General features: G+C 38.4%; 2 protein-coding genes across 2 annotated transcripts; one reads left to right on the forward strand and one right to left on the reverse strand.

Moving 5' to 3' along the window:
- The first annotated feature begins 12,918 nt into the window (after positions 1–12,918).
- On the forward strand, positions 12,919–15,721 carry LOC130070504 (uncharacterized). Its single transcript, XM_056234920.1, has 4 exons — positions 12,919–13,306; positions 14,320–14,679; positions 14,935–15,109; positions 15,409–15,721. The coding sequence occupies exons 1-4, from the start codon at positions 12,919–12,921 to the stop codon at positions 15,665–15,667; spliced, it is 1,182 nt and encodes a 393-aa protein (XP_056090895.1). The 3' UTR covers positions 15,668–15,721.
- Positions 15,722–24,022: 8,301 nt separating this feature from the next.
- uts2r3 (urotensin-2 receptor 3) lies at positions 24,023–26,157 on the reverse strand. The gene has a single exon (XM_056234878.1). It carries the CDS (start codon positions 26,035–26,037, stop codon positions 24,877–24,879), a length of 1,161 nt encoding a protein of 386 aa, XP_056090853.1. The 5' UTR covers positions 26,038–26,157; the 3' UTR covers positions 24,023–24,876.
- Between the last annotated feature and the right edge of the window lie 255 nt (positions 26,158–26,412).

Genomic DNA, 26,412 nt, shown 5'->3' on the forward strand with positions numbered 1-26,412 from the left:
ATATTTTAACCGTATAAATACTGGGAACTATATTCTCTGAAGGCGAAGCACTGCTACTTGGGCGGAGTGATAACCGCAGCACCTGAGACGTACCGTACCCAAACTCTGAACGAACTCTCTGCTCCTCACCACGGCGCGTCTCAGGTGCTGCGGTTATCACTCCGCCCAAGTAGCAGTGCTTCGCCTTCAGAGAATATAGTTCCCAGTATTTATACTGTTAAAATATGTCTGTGTCTCATGTGACGTATTTTTTTGTACACTCTGTGACTATACAAATCCCAACATGTAAATAGGAAAATGTTTGCGCTATTTTGTCACTTATTTGGATTAGTATGCTAGCTGCAACCATTTACATCCAGTCTTTGTGCTAAGCTAGGCTAGCGGTGGGTGCGTCAAACAGACTTATAGCACGCACGGAGATGAAAAAGGTATGTATGGACTTATCTAACTCTGGGGGATAAGGTGAATAGGCTAAAGTCCCAAAAAGTCGGAGTGTTCCTTTAAATGACTCAAGCTATTGCAGGAAAGCAATCTTTTCGGCTAAATAATCTCCTTTATTTATACAGCGCGTTATAGAATAATACAGACTGTTTCAAAGCAGCTATTGCCTAACAAACAGGAAAATACTCTTGAATGACGCAAACAGAATTTAATTCTGCTGTAAAGTAATAGTGTCATTCAGCTGAACTAGTTCAGTGTTGATATAGTTCAGTTAAATAACTGTAAAGCTCATCATGAAATAAGTCCAATTCAGCTATAAACAGCTCTAGAGTTCAAAGTGAATAACGGCAATAGTGTCGTTATTAATTTGAGTCAGTGTCAGTTCAATAACAGTGTCAATGTTTCAAAATGGTCAATTGTGAAGTCAAATCGGCTCTAAAGCAGTTCTGCAGATATCATCCAGCTCAATTCAGTTCAGGTTTTGTTCTCATCCATTAAGTGTCAGTTCAGTGAATTCAATAATATTACTGATTAATTAGTGTCCCCAACTAGCAAGTCAAAGACAACAGTGCCGCAATATCAGAAGGTTGCGTTCTTCTGCATATCCTGGCCGCATCATAATGCGCCGTGGAAGGCCGCCACAATTTGAAGGACCTTTAGAAGGCAGGCTTCCTTTTGCGTCCTTTATTCAGCTCATTTGTAAGGATGCATCAAGTGTATCCTTCACGTCCTTCAATCACCCACTATCCTTTGCACACATTCCAACACGAAAAAGAACTGAAAAACACGAAAAAACGAGTCGGCGCTGAGCTTGTCTAAGTTCATTATGAAATGTAAGACAAGGCATACATGTTATATTTTGTTTTGGTGTAAATAACACTAAACTGCCAATAAAGTACACCACTGTGACTGTGAGACCACAGATGGTTGTCCTTCACTGTTTAACATTAATAAAAAGCCAGTTAATATAAAAATAATAAAAAATAATAATAATGCTCCCACAGGAACATGTGTGACATTAACCTAACTAAACCATCTCATTCTATGCTGAGGAGGAGTCTAGAAGCCTCAGAAGGACTGGTCTAGGATGCAGCCTTTCATTTGAGAAGCACCCAGTAGCTGCATCCCAATTAAAGTGCAGTCCGTGTGTAAAATTTATGAGGACCTATTGTTAGAAATGCATTATAATATACATAACTATGTTTTGAGTGGTGTATAAAGACCTTACAAAATGAACCATTATGTTTTTATTACCGAATGAGCCATTTCTATCTACATACACTTTTTTTCAAGAACTTTATTGAAAAATATAAACAAACATAATGGCCTGGTACAAAATATTAATACTTAATCAGACAACAAGTCAAGCATCATAGCATAAGATAAAGAAAATATAAATAAATAAAGAAGTAAAATAAAAATACATTTGAGTAAATAATAAATAAAAGACTAGGGGTTTTCAGCAAGTTTAAGATCCTCTATCAAAGTAGATAAGATTTAGGCATTATTTTTCATCATTAATTTTAACGATTAAGAAATAATGACACATTTCCTTATGAAAACCGTAAAGGTTTGGAAGTGTCTTCAGGAATCTATTCTTGTGTAAAAAGAATTTCGATAATAAATGTGTTAACTGCCAAGTCATGTGTTTCATCTTTTATAAACATACCAAATATTATATGTTCCTTTGTTAATACAGGCAAATCTCCAAATTTAGGAAATAACCAGTAGGCCTAATGCAAATCCTCCCAAAAGGCACAGGCAAATTTACAATCATAAAACAGATGTTCTGTTGTTTCAATCTGATCAACACAAAAAGAGCAACTGTTAACATCAAGACCAAATAGACATCTTAAAAATTCCCTAGATGGATACACTCCATTATGAATTTTAAAATGCACTTCCTTGCTTTTGGTGCAACTGGAAATGTAAGACATTTTGCATAGGCACACTATGCAAGAATTGTACCTTAATATAACAGCCTCAAAGTAATTTCGGTGGTAAACAAACTCATAGGGCGAATCATCCTTGTAGTAAAGCTTGGTTGGGGACGCCGCTGGGAAAACCAGCAATGCAAGTTTGAGAGGAGCGCCCCCGACAAATCTCGCGAGAATCACGACAAGCTTTACGGCAATGACGTCACACACATCAACAACAACAAGAAGACACTTGCGCGCATTTCAGACTTGATACTCGACGATGGAAAAAGCAAAGAAAACGCGGTCGGAAGAGACTAGGAAAAGGAAAAGAGAATCTGACCGTGTGAGGAACCGGACAAGAGTCCCACTCGGTCGGGCTTTCACTCGTTGGCGCAAGCTAAAAAGCAGCACTGGATGCAACAGCGATGCTGACCTGGCGACCTTTTTGATGGACTAGTAAGTAAATCTCTTATTTCTAAACTTGTTTGCGTTCTATGTTGTTGCGCTTGCTTGTAGTAGGCCTATGTCATTTTTTTTACGATGCTGTTCATTCATCCATTGTTGATAATTAGACCAGTCCAATAATTTCCACATATGTCAAGCCAGCTATTTACGACAGTGCAAGTATTCTATTGTGTTTGACAAAAACACAATTTCCACATAGTGTGCCTTTAATATCAACACTGGAAAAATATTGGAAACTTAGGAAGACAGGGGGTTACATTACTTTTGAGATCACATCTGAATTATAGATTGTGGGGTTGCTTTTTATCATACTGTTTTCTGTCGAATAAATTTAAATTTGAACAGAAAGTCTCAAAAGACATAACTCAGGTATTATCTAATATATATGCATCACACACCATATTCCTTTCTCCCACCAATTTACATTTTTTTTTAAAAAAAGACCTAAAAAAGTTCCTAAATGCCACATATCTATAATTCCACATAGGGATGGTGTGGGGAATGAAATTATGCAGATAGATCATTTTCCAGTAAAGTAAAACCTGTTGATGGAACAATGATAACTTATTCAAATCTAAGAAGAAGATTGACGCCTCCTAATTTCATAAATATTTGACTGGGGATATGAAACCAAAAACTATTTAAATGTTTAGCCAATTCGTTTTAATAGTACCATTAATACATTCAATGTCGATTGTTTTTAGCCCTTCTTCATACTCTAACAAAATTCCTTTTCTAATGCTTTTCCTGATAAAATTGAAGTTAGCTTGATTTATATCTTTATTGCATTCTAATAAGGATGAGATTGAGTAAACTGGGTAGATGAGTCTAGAAATGCATTCCATTTTTGTAAGAAAAATTTAGCCAATAATAGAAATGTCTCTTTGAGACCACAAATTCAAATAGGATTTACACTTCTCTAGATTATTTCAGATGTGGAGGTTATTAAGTGAGGTATTATCCTTTGTAATGTGTATACCTAGGTATTTAACAGTATCTTTAACAGGAATATTGTAAAAAAGTTGACATGAAAAAAGTGAATTATTACCAATTCATAACTTTATTTAATTTTAAATCCATCCCCCTCCCGCGCGTGTCCCCTTCGTGCGCATACTCAAAGCTCCTGACCCAGTCACAGTAAGTGCAAGTCGCCCCGGTACACACACACACACGCAGAGAGAGAGAGAGAAAGTGCAAGTTGCTTCCGTTTGGAGAATGGCAGACAAGAAACCAGCACAGAAAAGGAAATCGATATTTGAGAGAGCAATTGCGAACAAAACGGCTGAAAGAGAACAGGCAAAAACAAGGGTCATTCTAGGCGATGCTTTCCAACGTTGGCGGCAACTGAAGGACCGGGAAGGACTACCAACAGATGCGGCTGTGGCTTCTTTTCTGCTGGACAGGTGAGAAGCCGATGAACTAGTAGTATTTACTACTAAAGTAATCACGGAACCGGCTTTACTGACGAGATGCGCATGAGAATTGCATCTGAATTTTCACTCGTGCATGATTGCGCGTCCATGTTCTTCGATTGGGTGGGCCAGCGCTGGAGGAAAGAAGGTAGGACCTTTTGAGTTGTGTATTTTCAAAATCTGCCGGTGTGGTGATGAGTCCTACAAAAGAGTACGTTCTTTGGTCCTACTGAACAGATGAGTCCGAGCTAAGGACCCAAGCAATCCGATTGGTTCAAAGCACGTTTTATGGGTAATCGCTTTAGTGCCTGGTTACAAATCATACAAAGTCATATTTTCTTTTTCCGGGTGGGTAGGCTATACTATTGGTCCGCCTAAGTGTCAATCATTCTGGTGATATGTTTACGTAAGGCCGTCGTACGCATAGACATAATAAATACATAGACGCCCTATTGGCCGCTGGAGCGTACGTCAACGGCGCCGCCATGTTGGGGATGGCAACTTTCCCATACCTCTCATACCGGGAATTGAGAAAAATGCATCCTTTGTGCGCTGTTTGGGGCTGTACATAACGCCACACAATTGAAAACAGCTTTCGAGGAATTACCTTTCACAAGCAAGACTGAACGTTTGTTTTTGGTTGTATTTGGTCATGATTTAATTAGTAATAGTAACGTTCAGAGGTTTAAAAATACTACTGTTATTGTGTCACGAAATGTAGTTTAAATAGTTTTTCAGTCGACAATGTAGTTGTTTAAAGCTCAAATATGTGGTTTGTTTATAAAGATAGAGCCTATTTAAAAATTTGATCTGACGTTTTCGGAGTTGTAAGATGCGCTCAGCGCTCGTCTACCCCGCCTGGAACAGCCAGCCGTACCTCGGCCAGTGCTTCTGAATTTTTGCCGCTGACTCGGATGTCTGTAGTCTAGTGGTTAAACATGAGATATAATTCGTCTTGTGTATATCTAACGGGCGATCTTTGGTCTCATTAATCTATGGTTCCCTGGTAAATCGTTTTGGCTGAGGGCAAAGTGAAGTTTCATAACTTTATATTTAGGCTATTTTAACGTTGTATCCTGCTGTATGTTTGACTGTAGCTACTTCTGTTATAATGGCTATTACTGATCAATAAAACTGAAATTTAACAAAAAGAGTTAAATATTAAAGTCACTATTTAACTTATTTTTTATTGTGTATATTCTGTAATTGATATTTCTTATTCTATTGCTATTATTATAGTATTATTAATAAACTATGCTATTATCAATATTTTTATGATTGTATTATTGTACTTATGATATTATATAATTATACTAATCATTACTATTTTATTTGCAGTAGCCTATACTATTTGTTTATTTTATTGACTAAACTATTTACTATTACTTCTCACTTTATGTTATATATACTATTTGCATTGCACTGTAGTTGTACCATAACGTATTATTATAAAGGATCCATCAGTTATCTTTGTTATTGCTAAAATCTGGTCAATCACAGAAAATGCTTTTTCCACAATAAGAAAACTTAAATTATATCTCAGTATGGGGGTCTTCACCATTCTTATCCAAGAATAAAAAGCCAGATACATGACAAGCCTGAGCTTTGACCATTCTTTATTAAAAAAAATATTTTACAAGTCTAACTATCGAGATTTTAAATAACTAGAGATGGAAGTTTTTGTACACCACATACAAACCACTGAAATCGGTTGATAAATGTAAAAACAGTTTGTTTTTATCCAGAAAAAACGCAGCTCCCCCGTTTACTTACATTTGATTACAGTGCAGTCTTGCCCTCAGCAAAATGGCGGACCCGTTGACGTATCGCAGCAACGTTCCAAAGCGGCCAATAGGGCGTCTATGTATTTATTATGTCTATGGTCGTACGTGCTCGTCCCTATGTAGTTTTCGCTTTCTGCGCATGCGCACTTTCAGGTGTATAATGTGTGATGAGTTACGGTTTCAGCCATTCCTTTGAAAATGGCTGAGGGTCGAAAGAGAAAAAATGTATACGAAGTGTATGATAAGAAGAGAAAGGCCGCAGAATATAGAAACAAGACCAGAGTGATTTTGGGTGAATATTTCACACGCTGGCGTGCGCTAAAAGCACAGGTTGGGCTTCCCACTGATGCCGCAGTCGCGAAGATTCTACTAGATAGGTAAAGTTTGTCATGCTATTTGGAGAAATCCATTTAAATCACTGCTAGTAAAAGTTAATGTAAGCTATGATTAGCGATGCTAGGCGTTCCCTCTCGGGAGCAAATAGAGTGTTGCGCATGTGCATTTTTTAAAAAAATTGGAGAGGGCGGGTCTTCTCTAAAATTCGGAAAGATCCTCCGCTATACCTTGTTGTCTAGCCTTGATTAAAAAAATAGTGCTATAAAATTACAGAATCACAAATCTTAATATAAATCAATCTAACCCCTTTAATTTATATTAATCTTTTATTTTCATCCTTTTTTTATTACATGCATGTCATTTGTGTATTAATCTGCATATGATTTGTCACAATTAATTCTTAAAACAGAACATCATACAATAACATTTAATGTAATAAAATTAGTGAATCAAAACCTATATAAAAATTAAATTACACAACACAATACATATAATATACTATATACATAATGAAATATATTACTTTTATTAACACAAAACTACAAGCAAAATGCACATCATTTTTGGACATTTATAGAGCTTTTTAAAATACACAACAATACAAAGCCACTTTAAACAGACATACTGTAGTATATCTTTAATTTCCTACATACTAGAAATATGCTAAAGACAGGTTTCTCACAGCAAATGCTTATGCCCAGTTGATGCGGGCTCTAAGCAAAGCAAGTGTGAGCAAAATAAACAACTAAAGGCAGTTGGCTCGTTGAACCTTGTCGTCATTTCCCCTTTTGGCATGATGGGGTCTTGACCTGGAGGCTGGACTGGACTGGCTGAGGAATTCTGAAAAACACGCTTTAACACACTCATTTGTACACGCGCAAAGTCTGTTGTGCTGTGCTGTGTAACATCACTCACTTTTTTAACTTAGATGGGCACACTGGAAGGCACAACGCAGTAGACATAGTTAGCTTTTTTTACAGTCTATGGACCCAACACTGGCCGTTTTGCAAATCCCATACCCTACCTTTAACTACAAAATGGCCATAATCCCCGCGAGAAGTAACGTTTTTCCCTTTTCGATGTTAAAAACTGTCATTGGATTGTAGTTTCATGTAACAGGACCGTGTACCTATCAAGTGACTAATAATGCTTACTTTCAGAATTGGCATAAATAAAGTGTAACTTAGAGAAAAACGTCTGCTAACGCTATCTCGCTGTCAAACTAAACTCCTTTAACAGCGTAACGTTAGCTATTTACTAGCTAACTTAGCTGCTTCACTACTCTTACCTTGTTCTAACTAGCATGCAATAGTCAGCGATTAAAACACTAAACCAATTATGAACAAGTAACTATAATATTCGCAATAACATATCGTTTTACTGAATAATTAAGTAAATATAATTTCCTATTTTATCTTTGTAAAGAAACCTCGTTGCTTGACTGGCTACTCCCTGCTGTCTCAGATGTCTTCTTCTTCTTTAGGGTGTAACGGCAGCTTGCATCCAGAAGCGTTGCATTACTGCCATCTTCTGGATTTATTTTTCTTTATTGTCCATTACATATTTATATCCTTGTTAAAAAAAAACTGCAAATGCTTCTTCTGCTTTGTTCGTTCTCACCACTTTCTAGTTTTTACTAAATTCTAATTCTGTCCCTGTTATTCCACCTTTTCCTAATCCTTCCATCGTCTTTTTCCTCTGTTATTTATATTGTCTGCAACTCATAAGCACATGTTCTATAGATTCTGTAACCTGACAATAGCCACAAACACCAGTTGGGTGCTTACTTATCATGTATAGCGTGCCTTTTATATTATTGTGTGTGACCTATCCTTAATCTGGTCATAACTATTTCTTCTTTTCTATTCCCTCCTATATTCTTCACAGCACTTTATTTTGAATAGCATTCAAATGTCTCCCTTTAGTCTCCCTGTCCCACTGATGTTGCCATTCTCTAATGGCTTCTTTCCATACTATACTCTTTCCTTCAGACTTTGACATCTTAATTTTTGTTTCAATATTCTCTTTTTTTAACAGCTTGTTTGGCTAATTTGTCTACTCTCTCATTACCCACAATGCCAATATGAACAGGAATCCAAATCAGTTGAATCTCAGAGCATTTTTGCCTGATTTTTGGACATACCTGTCATGAGACTGTACAGAGCTGACACTAAATCACTTCCAATAAAAACTTTTTTTATTTTATTTTCCCCAATCCATTCTAGTGCCATCATGATAGCGTATAATTCAACTGCATACACACTCAGATCATTTGTGGTTCGTCTGCTTACCTCACCTCTTTGATAAAAAATGTTTGCAAAAAAAATGCCCCCTTTAGTTAATGTTGCTATGTCCAACAAGCCATGCCGCTCTCACCACACTATGTTCTCACGCAGTGTTCTTTTGGTTGGATGACTATCTCCTATGACTATGTCCTTTTTGATTTTTCCAATAGTTTACAAGCAATGGGCTATATGGACGCATAACTTCCGCGTTTGATGCAAGGATGCTCTTGCGTTTCCGGTTGGGGAGATTTAAAGCGGAGGAAAACCGAGGAAAACGGGATTATGGCAGAGTCTTCAAAATGTACTGTCCTCTCGTCTTTGAAACGAAACTTTAATACGTTTAGATGTAATTTTATATATAGTTATGTTTATTTAATATAATAAACAAAGAAGCATAAACAAAATGAGGGGTGTCGGTTTTGTCTGTTTTTGTGACTAACGTTTCTTTAGTATAGCAATAGAGTATAAAAACCAATATAAATTCTCAGGTATAGCATTGGACTCTACGATCGGCGGAAGTAATCCAGCATCCTTAGACCTTCACCGGAAATACCGCCGTGCATAGAGCCCATTGTTTACGTCGAATGTTCAGTGGCATTTCTCCCGCTTCAACTTGTAGAGCACACACTGGCGATGTTTTTACTGCTCCTAGACATAATCTGTCTCAGACGATGACATGTTTGTCCTGTTTTGGCCACCGTAGCTTCTTTCGAAATGGAGGGGTGAGCAGTACAAGCATAGATATACATAATAAAGGCATACATACCTTTATTATGTATATCTATGGGTACAAGTACCTGGCAGCAGCCTGCAGATCAGGGCGGAGCTGCACGTGTCGCTTCGCCCCATACCTACTCTGATTGGCTCATTCGTCTTAAATGGGCATTCATTACAGTAATCTAATCTCATCTAAAATAATTTGTGCCAATGAGACCATGGATTTCACATATTGCTCCATGGTCAACGGATTCACATATTGATCAATAATATAAAATATACAAATGATCATAATTCGTAATTGACGTGAGTAGTTAGAAAAATATTTTGTGTGTTCTGTTTTTTTGTGTGTTTTTTTTACAATTTATTTTAGGCAAGTATAGTGTTAAATAAATAATGCTGCCTTGATAATAATTTCCCTTTTTATGCCTCAGGTAGGGTTGCAAAGCACCAATTTTTTCAAACCAGTTCCGACCTTCCGATGCTGCATGACGTTCGAAGCTTCAAACGTCATCAATCACGTGGTATTGTCATTTCGATACAAGCATTGGTGCAGTGTGTGATACAATAGTGCTTTGAAAACTGCATAGGAGCCCCGGTGTTAACCGTACCACCACTAGTTCACATAGTTTTATAGATGAGATGCTGCTAAAATCTACACACACTGCACCTTATACTCTTATTATGTACATATTAACCAAGGTGAACACATTTGTTTTGTTTTCAGACAGTTGAATATAACTTTCAACTATAAAATTTTTGTTATAGTGGTTGAAAGTCTCTTCACATCCTGATAGCAATCAATAATTAAAGTTTTCTAAATGTTAAAGCTATGGTCTACGATTTCAAAGATTGTTCATTATTAATAACCTCGTTTAGATGCTGGTTATGGTTCTAAGTACAATCCTAACAATATAAAGAGAAAAAAGAATGAAAAAAAATTCATTCACTCTATTGGGTGTACAGCTGCAGAGAAGTTGACCAATGTAAGCTGTCCAGCCGGACAGCTTACATTGGTCAACTGCTCTCATCCAATCACCAGCTCCACTTGAAACTCCGCCTGGCGCTCGCGTCTTCACCCCAACGCACCCGACCCCGCCCCCTCCTGCGACATGAAATTGCGCGAGCAAGCTAGTAGCATCAGATCAGCAATGGATAAAAAAATAAACGACAGCAGCAAGCGGCCCCTGCTTGCCCCTACTGTAAAGCTTGGACGAAAGAGAAAGTCTGTAGAGGAAAGAGCAGAGATTAAAAAAAAATGTGAAGAACGCCGGACTCTAAGTAGGATAAATATAGGGTTCACCATTGACCGTTGGAGGAAGCTTCAGGGAGATCTGGGACTGAAAACCGACGCTGACACGGCTGACTTTTTGTTGAGCAGGTAAACATTTATTTATACTTTATGGTGTGACGTGTTACATAAATAGCTTTTTATCAGTCTGACAACATGCTCATGCTGCCGGTCGGCGTTGGAATGTTAGCCGTTTAGCATCGCCTATCACGGGTCAAAGTAATTATATTTCTTGAAGTGCTTGAATATATTTCAGTAGGCCTAGCGGGTTTCTGTTCGAGCCGATCGGAATTTGAACAAGATGCGCTGTGTGCTGCTATAACAATTACTCAAAACCTTAGCAATACTAGAAGTATTTTACGTACATCTCTGTTCCGATGTTTACTACCGGTGATCACTGAGTGACGTTGTTCAGGTCGTTTCCCGGTGGGAGGGATCAGGTAGCACAGAGGGGAGGGGTGTGTGCAGAGCCATTTCTCTCTATGGCTCTGTCTGTGTGTGTGTGTGTGTGTGTGTGTGTGTGTGTGGAGGGGCGGGATAAGTTTTTTTAAAACTTCCCAACCGTCACAGGCTTTCTCGACCGATTTTGAACATCGTAGACTATAGCTTTAAATCAGGACCATAAAATGTTCAACCAGTCATTGCATGCGGTCCGTAGGTCTACCTATGTGTTTACATCAGGTTTACATACGCACCCTGCTCGCGCAGACAACACACGTCATCGGCGCGTTTCAAGCAGAAGACTATAGCAAATGCGTTGCTTACTGTAACGATCACTGAACGACAATGGCATATAAACAGCAGCCACCTTTTGTAGTTCCTCCTCAACCAACAACACTTGGGACAGGAAACAAAGGTAGGAAAAGAAAAACCGTATTCGAACTTGCTACGACAAAAAAACGTCTGGATAATGCAAGAGCTCAAACTAGAGTTAACATCGGTGTTGCTTTTCCACGCTGGAGACAACTGCGGGACTCAAAGGGTCTGAAAACCGACGCTATGGTTGCTGTTTTTCTTTTGGAGTGGTAATATATGGTCTGGCTTGTTTTTGGTGGAGTTTGCTACTGTTTTGAGATATTTAGCTTACGCGTTTATTACCTTTACGAATTAGCTCAACGCTAACAACAGCTACGGTGTAACATCAACTATTTTTTATGTTTTCAAAGTTACGAGAAAACTGCAACATCCAGACCTTTGGTGCATGGATTCACAAGACCACCACCTGCAGCTGTTTCGACTATTTTGTCCGACCGGTGAGTGAAATGTCTTCTTTTTTTCTTTTTTCTTTTTGTATGAAAATGGCCTTCCTTGATTATTGAACCTTGTTTAAAATTAATATCCTTATAGGTATTGTGTAAGGCATCTTTAGCAAGGGAGATTATGCGATTTTTTTTTCTTCATTGCATGATCATCTGATGATGTTTTCATTGTTTTTCTACTCTGGCTGTGCGCGTTTATGTTTTTCAAACAATGTGGCTTTACGGTGCTCTGAAGGGATGTTTAATAATTTGGATCAGCTAAGCAAACAGTATAATTCAAAGTTACAAAGCACTTGCTCCCACAGTATTTCATCTGATTCTGTATTGTGGATATATGTAACTATTAGCAGCTTCTTCAGAGAGCATGACGTGATCTTTTGTTCTAGCAAAGGGCAGGAGATTAAGTCGGAGGGTTTTGGTCCTTGGAGCTCAGTTTCACTTAAACTTGAGCAAGTGCAAGGAGATGGTGATGGAAATGGCAAGTACATATTTTTCTGTGTGGCTGAATATACATTTTTGTAACAAGCACCTGCTATTGAGCAAAATGCTGGTCCAGAAGACACTGGCCACGTGCACACTGCAGTTAAATTAACCTTTTACTGCTTAATCCTGTTCTTTACACACACAGAATTCAGTAACTAACTCTTGAAAAATGAATGTACAAAATAACAAGTGAACATGGCATCACTTCAAGAGTGCACTCTGCAAAGCAGCCTTCCAAGCATAAGCTAAACCGATTCTGTTAAAATTGTAGAACATGAGTATTTGTTTGCTGTAATATTACTTTTGGTCTAAAATAACATACCAACTTCAAGCCACCAGAACACTGCTATAGTAACCGTGGTGTCAATCATCGTAATTTCTGGATTGAGTCGTGTTCCGTACACACACAGAATAATAACTCACTCCCGCATCTAAATGAGGTTGACACTCCTGAAACTTTACAGTGTGTATGGGCCACTTAATGGCTGAGATGATAGGTTTTATACAGTATATGAATGATTTATCAATGAACTTTAATGAGAATCTTAACACATCTCTCTTTCCACTTCCAGATTCGTCCTCTTTCAGTGTGGACATCATACAGGTGAAGCAGGAAGACCCAGTACAGGTGAAGCAGGAAGTCCCGGTACATGTGAAGCTGGAAGACCCAGTACAGGTGAAGCTGGAAGACCCAGTACAGGTGAAGCTGGAAGACCCAGTACAGGTGAAGCTGGAAGACCCAGTACAGGTGAAGCTGGAAGACCCAGTACAGGTGAAGCTGGAAGACCCAGACGAGTCAGAGTTTTGGTGCATGCAGGAAGATCCAGAGATGTCTGGGCGTGTAGATGCTAGTCACCGAGTTCAACTTACTTTCAACAAACTAAAAGAAGAAACTGATCGTTACTGTGGAAATGGCAAGTAATCTGTAATATTGTTATATGAATTTAATGTTATTATGCTGATATGAAACACTTATTGGCTAATTTTATGACATTTAGGGTGTTCACACATGTAGTTTGGTTCTCTCGGTTCGATTTGTCTGGACCAAAAACAAAACAAAAAAAACATTTAGTCCTGGTCCGCTTAGCGTTCACATTGGGATTTTAACACCGAACCTAAAGGCACAGGAATATATTCACAACCTGATTGGTCTGCTTTTATGATGTTTATTTCGCGATGGAACTTATCAAACATCCAAAACTATGCTGTGTGCTGGGCTATATGCGCTCGTTGTATGTGCGTAGCCTGCATATGATGGTATTTTGACCAGTTGAAAACGCGTGAATCGGATATTAGTGTTTAGACGTAGGTCGGATGTCCAGAAATCAGATATGCATCTGATTTAAAACCACATTTGGAAGTGGTTCAGATCGGATGAGAATAAATAGGATCTCGTTAGGTATTTTTGTTTACTGTGTCAGATGTGGGTTAAAAATCAGACTTTTTGTAAGCGCAGGCTTACATTTTTTTGGGACCTTTGGTTTTGTTTTCAAAGCGTCATACTGCAAATGTTTTAAAGAACGAGGGTGTCAATTTTTGCCGAATGCGAAAAGAATATACATTCTCTTGTATATGAGATATACATTCTCTCTGCTTACAGTGCGTCTGTCACACTTGTCCAGAAAGTGAGTAAGAATACAGACAAACTCAAAAAAGAGTTTTATCTAATCATACGGTATCAATGGCGGTTCACTTTTAGTGTGATTGTGTTATATCAGCAGACTCCGGTACAGTCCCCATCCGAGTTCGAATAGCAGTGTTCACATCATCCAAATGAAGTTGAACTAAACTGACATCACTGACACCAAAAGTGCTAGTGTGAAAAGCACCCTTAGGCATCACAACATTAGAATTTACATTATTATGAAATTTGCTATATATTAAAAATGTATATATTAAAAAAAAATTCGTACCAATTGTTCTACAGTGGAATTGTTACCTTCAGAGCATCCCATACAAACTCTCAAAAGTGAAGATTTGAAGACTGAAGAGGCCATTGAGGAACAGAGCATGGACAGGAAGGATCACATAAAAGTCTGTTCTAATAGCATCTCAAACCAGACCACCCACATGCAGACAAATCAAGTGTCTTCTACCACAGCTCAACTTGTCAGCACAGTTTCTGAACTGGCCATGAAGGGTCAATGTGAAAACTGTCTAATTCTTGCCAAAGTCAGAGAAGAACTCCAAATACAGATTGCAGTTCTTCAAAACCGAATTCGAGCCATTATTTGTACAAAAGTCTCCCAGCACTCAGTCTGCTCTCCACATTGTGATCTTGATTATGGTAAGAACAACTTTATCTATGCAAGCATTTTAATTATGATCACATGATTACTGTTACTTGGGGACTAGTCTTAATTTTAGAAAGCGAGTGTGACTCATTTTTATTAGATTCAATTAGTATGTATATATGTTCATTCATAGTAGCCATAATTTTAAAATCACAGCTTCCATCATTTTAATTGTAAGTATTAAAGCATTTTACATTGCTGTTATAGGGACTGTTAATGGCCATTTTGTGTTTTTACCTTTTGTGCAGAGAAACTTCTCAAAGGCTTCCACAAGAATTGCTTGGGTAAAAATCCACTATGCAAGGCGAGCGAAAACACTACACAGAAGGTCAATCATGTGAGAGATTTCATTCTCCACATGACAAAAGGATATCCTCCAATCAAAACATTACTCTTTTTGGACAACACGGAGCGTATTAATGAGTGAGTACTGAAATCATTTATAATCTGTTCAAAGTTTAGCATTTCATAGATTTATGATTGTTCTTTATGTAAAAATCTAAACTCAATGTCCAAAAACAGGAAACATTGTTTTGTTATTGGGCTGCTAGACTACCTTGTTTATATTTAAAATTAGCATTAACCTTTCACTTGCCATCTTTAATTATCATCTTATCTCAATAGTATAATCTCTAATGTTCATATTTCTAAGAACAGTAAAAGGTAAAAAAAAAAATGAAATGGTCATTTAAAATGTTAAACTTGTCAAACTTTATTTTAAGGTGGGTGGTGACCCTTCAGAATGGTAACATGAATGTCAGACACTACTTACTGGATGTATTGGCCTTCCTGAAGTTTTTAAACCGAACAAGTCGTCCAATCGCTCACCTCACACGACATTCAAGGAATCGCATTTCAAGACAACTGAGACAAAAGCTAAAAAACATTAACACTCTCATACAATCCCACAAATGGGCTCTCAAGGACTCTGGAAACAATCCTTCTACACCGAAGCGACGTGTAAACAAGAGCACTTCTTGAGTGCAGGGCTGTGCCTCACTGCATGTGATGCTGACATGTCCACATGTAACATAAGATGTTGATAAAATGTTTACATTTTATATACAAACTACTGTACATTTGATTTAAAAGTTCATGCATTCAATTGCTGGTTAGTCTAGATTTTTTATTTTTTGGAGGAGAAATCATAATTTAACATACAGTAAATCAATAAAACTTTGCACATGGGTTCTCAGCCTTGCACATTGTCTTTTTTTATTTTTATTGATGTACAGTACTATGCAAAAGTCTTATGCACATTAGTATTTTCACACAAAAAAAGGTTTTAAGCCAGTTATTTATATCTATATAACTGTAAATACTGTAGTGTGTCAGTAGGAAATTTAGATTTCCAAACATTCTTTTTGCCATTAATTGTAATAATCCAAATTGTAATAATCCATTTTTGTATGCACATGCACAAGGAGTCTGACAACAGAGTGCCTAAAATATGATATTTCCTAGAGACACTACAGCAAAAGATATAAATAACTAGCTTAACCTTTGTTTTAGTTTTTTTGGTGAAAATACTAACGTTTACGTTTTTACAGTAATGTATATTTAGGGCAACATGTTATACAAAAATATATCTTATAATAATTTCAAACAACTATTATATAATAAAAAAATATGATATTAAAGTTATTTGTAAGAATGCCTAGGCAATGTTGTTAATTTAAGTAGTGTTTTTAACAATTTTGTTTACATAATTTATTATTTCAGGAAATAGCTTCGGGCAATTGTGCATTTTGGGAGTAATAGAACATGTTCATAAGTTTAGGTGCTATGAAGAATGGGCAAATGTTTGAACACGAGTAATCAGTTCTTTCTAGGAGAACTGTACCACCTCGGAAAGGGCTTTGATTTCCAGTGAATGTTTTCTTGCTGTTTTTCCACTTCAGCTGATAATAAACCTTAAGATGTTGCTTGACAACTCTTAATGGAATGGTTCTTTTGAAGAATCTTTCCTGTCTGCATGTCAAACTAAATGTGAAACTAGCATAAAAGATGTGACTTTGGATGGGTTTTTTTTGTATTACACATTGACACAAGGACCTATTCTAGAATACAGATATGGTAACTAGAATATTCGGATGCATTTGTATTAAGATATTTTTTAAGCCTTAATTTCGTAGTGAAATCAATTTAGAGGGGCTATGGAAGGCTGAAGTAAATGACAGATTTTCAGGTGCTATTAGCTATATCTGACCACAAGGAGGTGCAAGATCTCTACAAAACCTCTACAGTATTATTTGCAGTGTCCATATAATTCAAGTCCCATTTAAAAGATTCTGGAACTGATTTCCTTTTAAAGTTTAAACCTTTATGTTTTCAAACGTTAAGAAATGTATAACAAAGTTTGGCGTGAAATTCTTAGTAATTAAATATGATCATATTAACCATGTGACTTCATTTGCACAAAAAGTGCCTACTTCCACTAAATCCTCAGGGTGGAAATTCATGTAGGCTACCTTTTTTTTTTTTTCATGTTATGTTGTTGATTTGTATTAAAAACCATTGTTTAAATTAGAATAATGCAAAATATAAGCATTTTCACTAGTAGTCACTATATGTATCTTATGTGTGGAGTTCCAGACATAGGAAAGGAGAGATTAGCTGACGATGGCGAGAGGTGCAGACATGGCATTTTAACAGTTTTGCTTGCTGGTCAGAATCAGTGTGTTACTGTGAACAGTGGCTCTAGGGTTGCCAACTTTCTGAAATGGAAATAAGGAACGGGGGGGGGCCGGGGGGGGGGCCGGGGGGGGGGGGCCGGGGGGGGGGGGGGGGCCGGGGGGGGGGGGGGGATTCATACATTTTATATCATATTATAATGCAACTTATTAGGCCTATATATTTATAGAATAGCAAAGTAGGCTTAATCAATATACAGGACTTAACCACATATATAAAGGCTATCATGATCATTTTGCCACAAATGAACCATGTATTTGTTTAGATTATAATACGTTTTATTTTTAACTTAAACAAATACAACATATAACATTCGAAACTCATCGGCTTAGACTGCATTTGAAGAAAAATAAACACAACAGTTTTCTGTATCCTTGTGCGAACTTATTCAATAGAATTAGACTTCTAGAATGTGCTTTTCGGTGCAAAAAATTTTTAAAAATTTTTTGGGGAAGTTTTTCTTATCATAGCCTACAAATGTCTTCGGAAACACATTTTACTTGATTTACTGAAGCCTGTAAAATGCATTTGCAGCTGCACAGCTTGCACATTGAGCGTCTGGCTCGCTCAGGCTGCGCTGCGGCAACTGCACATCCAATGGCGTGGGCGCCTCTGACGTGCGACCAATGAGCCAACTCTACGTCATTACACGTCAGAGCCCGTCAAGGTGGCGCCAAGTCCCCGAATTTGCATGCAGCGGGTCTTCGTTCATTCATCATAGTCTGTCTGACATATATATTAGAAGCTATGCGTCTGTCATGGATTTGCACTGAATTGATTCTCAAAAATACGGAACAAAGTGCGTTCCGTATCAGTTCAATACGGAACAAGCCTTTTATGTGTCAAATACGGAACGATTCCGTATTATACGGAACGGTTGGCAACCCTAAGTGGCTCTGATGTTCATTTATGTAACCTCCGGCCTCCAAAGCACGCAAACCAGGGTCTCGCCTGATCTTGGCGGCTGACATGGATGTGTGAAGACAGGGATTGAGGCAGGAGAAGGTGCTTTATGGCAGCAGAGCCCCTCGGTCTACAAAGAGACACTTGTATTGCTGGTAGGGTTGCCACCTATGTCTGATAAAAAACCGGGACATATTACCCGCCCAACTGGGGGGGGGGGGGGGGGGGAGAGAGGGGTGTTTGAAGACCAAAAATGAACGGTTGAACACCAAAATTTAAATTTTAACTGTAGGCCCGCCTATACACCAAATGCTGCGCAAAAATATATCCTATATTCGCGTATTTTCAGATTTTTGTTCATGATTTTTTTTTTGCCCCTTTAATAAGCATTTAAAATATTCACAAATTATATGGATAAAATGGTTTTCTAAGGCCAAACACTATATTTCTAAGGCTATAGATGATTTATAGGCTATTATAAATGTTTCTGAAAAAGTAACGAGGCATTTTAATTGTTTATTAATAAACTAGTATTTTCTAAATCGGCTGCAACATATCTCCATCTCCGCTGTAAAGCAGATGCGCCTTTAGAGAAGAAATTCATATGGATTACATAATCAGACTGTATTTTCTTTTGATTCGAATTTGTTCGTTTAAAAGTGGACATTTCAAGCTTTAGCCTATGGGCTTGTTTATTTTGAGACGCGATCCAGTTCACGGAGACCATAAAAGAGCGCGACTGATTGTTTTATTTTATTTTACAAAAGCACAACGTTTTCTTGTTATTGTGAGTTTACACAAATAAAAGTAGTTGCGAATGATGTATTGTTGCGAATGATGTTTATTTTCTATGACCAGAAATGATAGAGTAGTAGGCCTATTTTAAGTTGTTTCCACTGTTGATAGAAAAACGGAAGTGCTCGCGCCCGCGCCTCGTGCAGCAAGCGCGCTCCACACTCAGATTACATGCGCTTCTTATGCGCTTCTTGAGGCAGACTCGACTCACACTAGCACACACACGCAAGGTCTCTCGCTCTCTGCCGTTGCGCGCGCTACACAGTTTGAACATACATATTCACGTAGCCTTTCGAAAACCGGGACATTCAGTGTCCCGGGAGAGTGCGTAAATTTCCCGGGACAGGTTATTAAAAAGAAGGACAATCCCGGTAAAACCGGGACAGGTGGCAACCCTAATTGCTGGCCATCTTCTGTTTGCTGGCAGTGTTCGAAAGGTTTTCAGTCACACATCTGCAAGATTTGCAACATGCTGACATAAACGTTCTGGTGTATGTGTGTGAACATAAGTTACGGTAAAAAAGGCGGCGATCAGCACCCTTTAGCAAGTCATTGTGGGGATTTTTTTTTCTTTCTGCAAGGGTCTTTGTATGTACCCAGCAAGTTCCCCTAACGTTCCCGTATGGTTCCCATTTGGTTATTTTTTGGGAACCAAACGAGAACGTTCCCTGTAGGTTTTTTTAGGTTTCATTTTCCGAATACGTTCCCGGAACGTTCCCCTAACCTTAAGGGGACGTTCTATTTACGTTAAGAAAACTTTCCTGGAGAACCAATAGGGAACATTCTGGGAACGTTCCCAGAACGTTCCCAGAACATAAAATTGTTAGCTGGGTAAACGGTTTCAAATAAACATTACAAAAACTGATTTTTTTGTTGTTGTTATTTGTCATGATGGGCAAGGGCCCCAAAAGTATTTTGACCAACACAATCTCATAGCAGTTTGTTTTACATTGTCAAATTGGTATGGATTCTATGAACATGATCCAAAAGGTTTGACAACCAGAAAGTGTCTATAGCTACTTCCATGCATCACAGAAGTAAATAAATACGATATACGTTAGGTGTTTTTAACGTATACACTTACACGACGGTGTAAGTACATTTTCAGTATAACTACCATATATATTGTTTTATAATTGAACACTTTAGCCTACAAACATTTTTATTTTTTGTTAAATGTTTAACTAGAAAAATATTTGTGCTTAGCGAGAAGTGATTTAAAAAAAAGTTGCTGCCTTAAATTAAGTACAATCAACTTGGATGTTCAAGTCATTTCAACTTAAATTACATTAAACCGACTTTTAAAAAATGAGTTGAATTTTGTATAACTTATAAAAATGTTGAAAATTGCTTAACTTATTTTGATGAGCTAAAGCAATGTAAAACTGTCATAACTTATTGATCATAATTTTTTTTAAAGTGAGGCTTTCAAAAGCTGAATCAACTGAACCAATTGCTTTTCAAAAGGTTTTTTTTTTTTTGCGAAGCTCTGTAAAATTCCGCACTCTAGGGACATCTGCTGGTTAAACTAAACGCATTGAGATTGCAGCAAAAATACAACTTTTATTAAATTATAAAACTTACTACTTTACATTTTATACTGCTTCATTCATGGGTTCACTTAAGATCAGGACCAGAATCAGGACCTTGTTTCCTGAAATCACATGACTTGGTCAGTTTGAATCGACCACTCATTCAAAAGATTTGCAAAGTTTACAACTTGCAAAGTTTTGAACACAAGTCTCATCATTTGTGCTACCTCCCCCCACTTATTTTGATATTTTGCAATCTAATGTAATGACAATCATACATTTTCTACACGTTGGGGCGATTTGTATATTCTTTCACTGCTCATAAAGGGAGAAAAATGGGTAAGGAAGAGCGATAGGCATACAAAGAAAAAGAGAGAGAGAGAAAAAACAGATGGGAATTTTGAATTTGGGTCTGTGTATGTGTGTCTTAGAGAAAGGGAGCCTCTTATTCTCTCCCAGCAGGAGCTTGGCCTAAACTTCGGCCTAGTCTCGTCTGCCCAGCAGGAGACTTTCCTGAGCTGACTGCCCAAGGGAGGGGCACCTGCCCCTGCCACAAACACTGCAGCACAGGGAGGGGAGTGTGAGGATGGAAAGACACTCAGGATTCCAGGAACAGGAACATGTGTTGGATTTATGAAGCACACAGGTAACACAAAACGATGCAGTGGAAAAAAAAGTGAACTATTTCCCCCCATACGTACCTCTGAGGTCGGTCTTCAGGAGCTTTCTGCTGCCTCCTTCAAAATTAGAGCTTTCTCTCCGACACAGTCGCAGTGGTTATTGTTGGAAACCTCAACCATACCAGCTCTTGGTGACTACCAATATAAACTGACAGCTTATGGATTTGCTGCCCTCCCTCATGGCAATATTTTCCACTGTTTGGGTTCGTTGGATACTAGCATATGTTTGAAGTTTATCACACGCTCAATCATTCAGACCCTCTTGAGAGAGAACAACGGAGAGGGTCTGAGTTCAAGACCCCAAAGTCTTGTTATTAAACTATCAGGCTAAGAACGTCCCCCGAAAGACTTCTTAATGCTAAATACTATTCAATTAATCTGAATCAGCAGTTCTGCTTATGTGATAGAACATAGATGAGCATGAGAAGCATAAAATAAATAATTCACCCAAATTAAAAAATAGTCATTTTGACCCAATATTATCTTCTTTCTTTTGTGAAACGCAAAAAGTTTTGTTTGGCAATAAAAAATTTCTTGCAAATAAAGATTGATATATACTGCCAAGCTCCAGAAAAGCAATATAAAGTATCACAGAAGTTGTCCATTTGACTAATGCGCTATATTCTAAGCCCTACGATAACTTTGTGTGAAGAGCAATCGCAAATTTAAGCCATTAACCACTGATTTATGCATTTGTCAGATGCTTTTTTATCCCAAGAGACTTAAATTGCATTTAAGGTACACATTTGATCAGTTCTTGCTCTTCCTGGGCATCAAACCCATGACCTTAGTGGTGCTAGCTCCATGCTCTACTGTTTGAGCTACAGAAAGGCACTCGTAAGTTCCTCTCCATCAGATCTCAAATTTAATTGTTGGTGTTGTCACCATTGCATGTCATATGACAGACTGTGATTCAGCATATTTGCCAAGCTAATGAGATATTAGAGCTACGATATTGAGGAAGACTAGCAGTTAAATACATTACAAGCTTGTTTTTCCACAGGATTTACCCAAGTGAAAAGTGGATCATTGGGACAAACTGAAGCTGTTGTGGCAACTGTATTCTCATGCAATAGGACCTCATTTATGACTTTCAACTGTCTGATCACACCGTGAGGTAGGAACATACACATACAGTATTATTCCTTCAAGATGCTGTAATGTTTCTCAGGTAAATGGAAACACATGCCTAAGGAAAATGAAAAGAGAGGGAGGTGCACACATCAGGCCCTCATGGAGTCCCATGTTAGAGGGCGTTTTTCCAAACTACATTATAGTGACTGGATGGGAGCTTTTAGACCAAATGAAGAGAACATCAGTGTTTTATGATATAGCTCAATGAAATCACAACCTCAAAAATAAAAATGTATTTTAAAGGCAGATTAGGTGTTTGATCATTTTATCCAGCTTATCTAACTCAGGATGTATAACATTATTTAGTTGTTATTTGTGTATTGTTGATTTTATATTCTTTATGTTTCATCTTAATAAACACCTGCCAAGACTGCCAAGTCCCAATTACATCTCCAAGGGGCTAAAGACAGACACCCATGTGACACACACACACAGTCGTCTACAATCTTCACCGCTCTCTTTCAAACAACAATAGTTCATGTGCGTCACAGAGCAGCAGGCAACCACAAACCAATACAGTGCTGCCATTTAACAATACACATGCATTGTACATATTGCAAATACAAGGTTCCTTTTTGGGTAGTCTGTACTTGTTTATAATGATGCCAATAAATCACAAACTGCATTACAAAGTTCACTAACCAAACATGAAGGTTGAAGCACACACACCAACATTTGTGGGTCAGTTTCAGAAAGTGCAAAAAGCTGATACAGACTCAATAAGGCTGATATTATCCAATGAAAACACAGTCACATCCAAGCACTGCAGTGCAACACACACACACCCCATGCAAGACCCACAAAAAAGTGAATGCTAGCAAAAGCATAGTCCAGGCCAATGCAGACACATAAATAAATGCTTCCTGAATGAAAACCATATTTCATTTTTTTTTCTCTCTGGGTCTTTTCTGCGTTTTTCTCTTCATTTCTAATTAATTTCTCATCCATTCTCCTTTCTAATGCCTTTCTCCATCTCTCTGCCCTTCCCTCTCTCTTCATTTTCTTCACTGAAAACCCCACTCATCTGCTATTGTAATAAGGACAGTACTGCTTTACAGTGTCACGTTTCTGCAGTATCATTTAGGCAGTGTCAGGAAGTCTTCTAAAGCTTCCCAGAAGACTCATTCAGATCATGGACCATTCTGTTGTTGTTCTTACACACAATATTTCTTTATTGACAATTGTATGATATAATAAGCACCTCAGATTTCATTTATAATTCTTTCAGCCAAGCTTTCTTGTGCAAAGCAATGCATTATTAAACAGTAAATCATAACAAATATAATACAGGTAAGCTAGAACAATTAAAACAAAATCTTTTCAAAAATATATCTTGAAGGGTCCAGGCTTGGTGCAAATTTTCAAATACAGCATGATTTTTTTTTCAAACATTTGATCTCAAAATTTTAGAGATATAAATATTTCCCTAGATGACATTGTCCATAAACATGCATAAATAGGGGCAAAGATGCAGTTGTAAAAATGGAACATATTTGTGTAGATCTACTGAAACAATTTACAGCAGTCAACATTTGAAGTGGAAAGTTGTCCTAAGACAAGAACGGGTATTGTTCGAAATTCATGTATAACTTTGATGAAAGGTTTTGATCCACTTCAAATGTTGACTACTGTTTTTTTAAGAGTGGTTCAAAATTTTAAATTTTGTTTAAAATTGCATAATTCAATTTAATTGCGACAAAAAAAAAAAACAGAATCAGGTAGAATAAAAAAATGAATGACTCAAATAAGGTGCCAATAAATACACAAAGTCAGGATTGTAACAGATCTGTTGGCTAAAATTGGGTTTTAGTTATAATGAAGTACCTCATGGAGAACATAATGTCCTATTGGAGAATGGTGATTGTTTATCCTGGCTTCGTGACTGAAGTGATTTATCCTCCTCAAAAGAGCAAACTCTGACAAGTCCTTTAGCTTTGAGCCAAATCCATGTAATTTCTCCTTTGCACTTAAACCAATTTGGTAAGTTAAATGTTTCACACCTGCTTTTACAGTATCCTGGGGGCGATTCACGAATCCTGACAAAGCTTGTTTTGTCCCTTTCAAGTTGTCCTATAAACAGATGTTTCACACATTTTTGTCCACTAGTATTTAACAGCGGCTTGACCAGAATTGATTGCTGTGTCAAAGGTGACAAACCCTAAAGATTTCAGAAACGCTTCCGTAAGATTTCATCACTTATTATTTCATTTTGGTTTGCAGGGACCATATTGCTGATCATATGAACTATGATTATATATGTAAAAGGTCCAGCAGAGAAGACACACCATCAGTGGCTTGGATAAAAGAGTATTATTATACTTGCACGGCGTACAAAGCTATAATCTTTAAGCCCTTTAGCACCAAAATTAGTAATCTGTGTAATGAACATAACTATGCACAGTCTTATTGGTCATGGGCTGCACTAATTGGCGAATAAAATAGTGGGCAGCTGTTATTGTTGTTCAGAGCTGCCCTTGTTGCAGAGTGGGGCAGCCGCACTTATGGCCTTCCTGCTGGGACGCCTGCGCTTGCCTGTCAGCAGTGTGTAGAAGAAGGGATTCACACACGAGTTTCCATAAGTCAGCCCTGTGAGGATGCGATTAATCGTCACCTGCGTGCCCACCGGCACCACGCGCAGAACCTCAGGCCGGTACAACGGTAGAAGCTGCCAGATCCAGAATGGAAGGAAACAAGCCCAGAATGTCAACACAATTCCCAGGATGAGGAGCAGGACTTTGGGGCGAGGTGCACGGGGCGGGTAGGCGTTGCTCCCTCCGACCCAAGCTGGCTGCGTCTGAGATACCCAGTAGAGTCTCCCCAAAGCTGCATACAAAGCTCCGATGGCCAGCCCTGGGCCTAGGATACTGGTGCAGAAGAGTACACTGAGGTAGGCTTTCGAACTCTGCTCGTCCCAGGCGGGAACGCACAACTTGCCTTCCTGGTTCTCTCCATCCTCGAGGTGCAAAGTGATCATCATGGGCAAACTGAGAGCCACGGCAAAGCCCCAGGCCAAAGCGACTCGCAGGAGTCCAGAGGAAGGTGTGGACGAGGCTGCCAACGGATCGGCCACAGCTCGATACCTATCCAGACTCATAGCAGTGAGGGTGAAGATACTTGCGTGCATGGTGAGCAAATCCAGACTGAGTAGGAGCCGACAGCCTAGTTCACCGAAGGCCCAGTCAGACGCCAGGCTGTCGTACACGATGAAGGGGGCAGTGGAGAGGTACACCAGGTCTGCTAAAGCCAGACTCAGAACCTGCAGGTGAAGGGAGGAAGAGGAGGAGGACGAGGTGGGAGAGGAGGAGGAGGGAGAGAAAGAAGGGGAGGAGGTGCCGAGGCAAGAGGAGCTGTAACAACAGGTAGGAGAGGTACGCCGCCGCCTTGACATCCTGCGGCGGCGAATCAGAAGCCCCAGGGTGTACAGGTTGCCCAGAATGCCCAGTAGAGAAAGGAGGGATAGGAAAAAGCAGAAGAGAGCAGTGGAGGCTACACTTGGGGATGGGGAGAGAGAAGGAGAGGATGAGGGAAGGGAGAGGTTAGTGAGAAATGGAAAGGTGTAAGAAGGGGAAGGGGAAGGGGAAGAGAAAAGAGAAGTAGAGCCAAAGACGTCCATTTGTCCTGGATGGCAAGAATCCCAAGATGAGTGACCTTCTGAGAGATGTAACTTCAGAGTGTATTAGGGTGTTTACTGTGCCCAGGTGATCAGAGAATCCAAATTTTAAAGGGAGAGCTGTGAGTGGACTGCTTTAATGGGTGAGAGAGAAGAGAGAAACAAGAGACAAAGAAACAGTGATTTTATAAACCTTTTTTTTTAAACTATAAATGTACAAGTTTGTCAAAGTGCTAAATATCATGCATATCACAGATTACAAGAACTATAATATGTTCAAGATAATTAATCGTTAGATGCACAGCACCAGTTTTGACGGTAGAAATTCGTACAAATCTTCATTGGGTTAATTTTTTTGGTAAAGAGTTCAACTAACTA

The sequence above is a fragment of the Rhinichthys klamathensis genome, unplaced genomic scaffold (assembly GCF_029890125.1).
Source record: "Rhinichthys klamathensis goyatoka isolate OS25496 unplaced genomic scaffold, OSU_Roscu_1.1 h1tg000407l_1, whole genome shotgun sequence".
NCBI lineage: Eukaryota > Metazoa > Chordata > Actinopteri > Cypriniformes > Leuciscidae > Rhinichthys > Rhinichthys klamathensis.

What these genes read in the sequence shown, in the direction of transcription:
- uts2r3 (XM_056234878.1), bottom strand. Translation starts at nt 26,037, where the DNA reads ATGGACGTCTTTGGCTCTACTTCTCTTTTCTCTTCCCCTTCCCCTTCC.
- LOC130070504 (XM_056234920.1), top strand. Translation starts at nt 12,919, where the DNA reads ATGAACTTTAATGAGAATCTTAACACATCTCTCTTTCCACTTCCAGAT. An exon ending in TGATCGTTACTGTGGAAATG is followed by an intron (nt 13,307 to 14,319) that starts GCAAGTAATCTG and finishes ATTGTTCTACAG; the next exon opens with TGGAATTGTTACCTTCAGAG. An exon ending in ACATTGTGATCTTGATTATG is followed by an intron (nt 14,680 to 14,934) that starts GTAAGAACAACT and finishes CCTTTTGTGCAG; the next exon opens with AGAAACTTCTCAAAGGCTTC.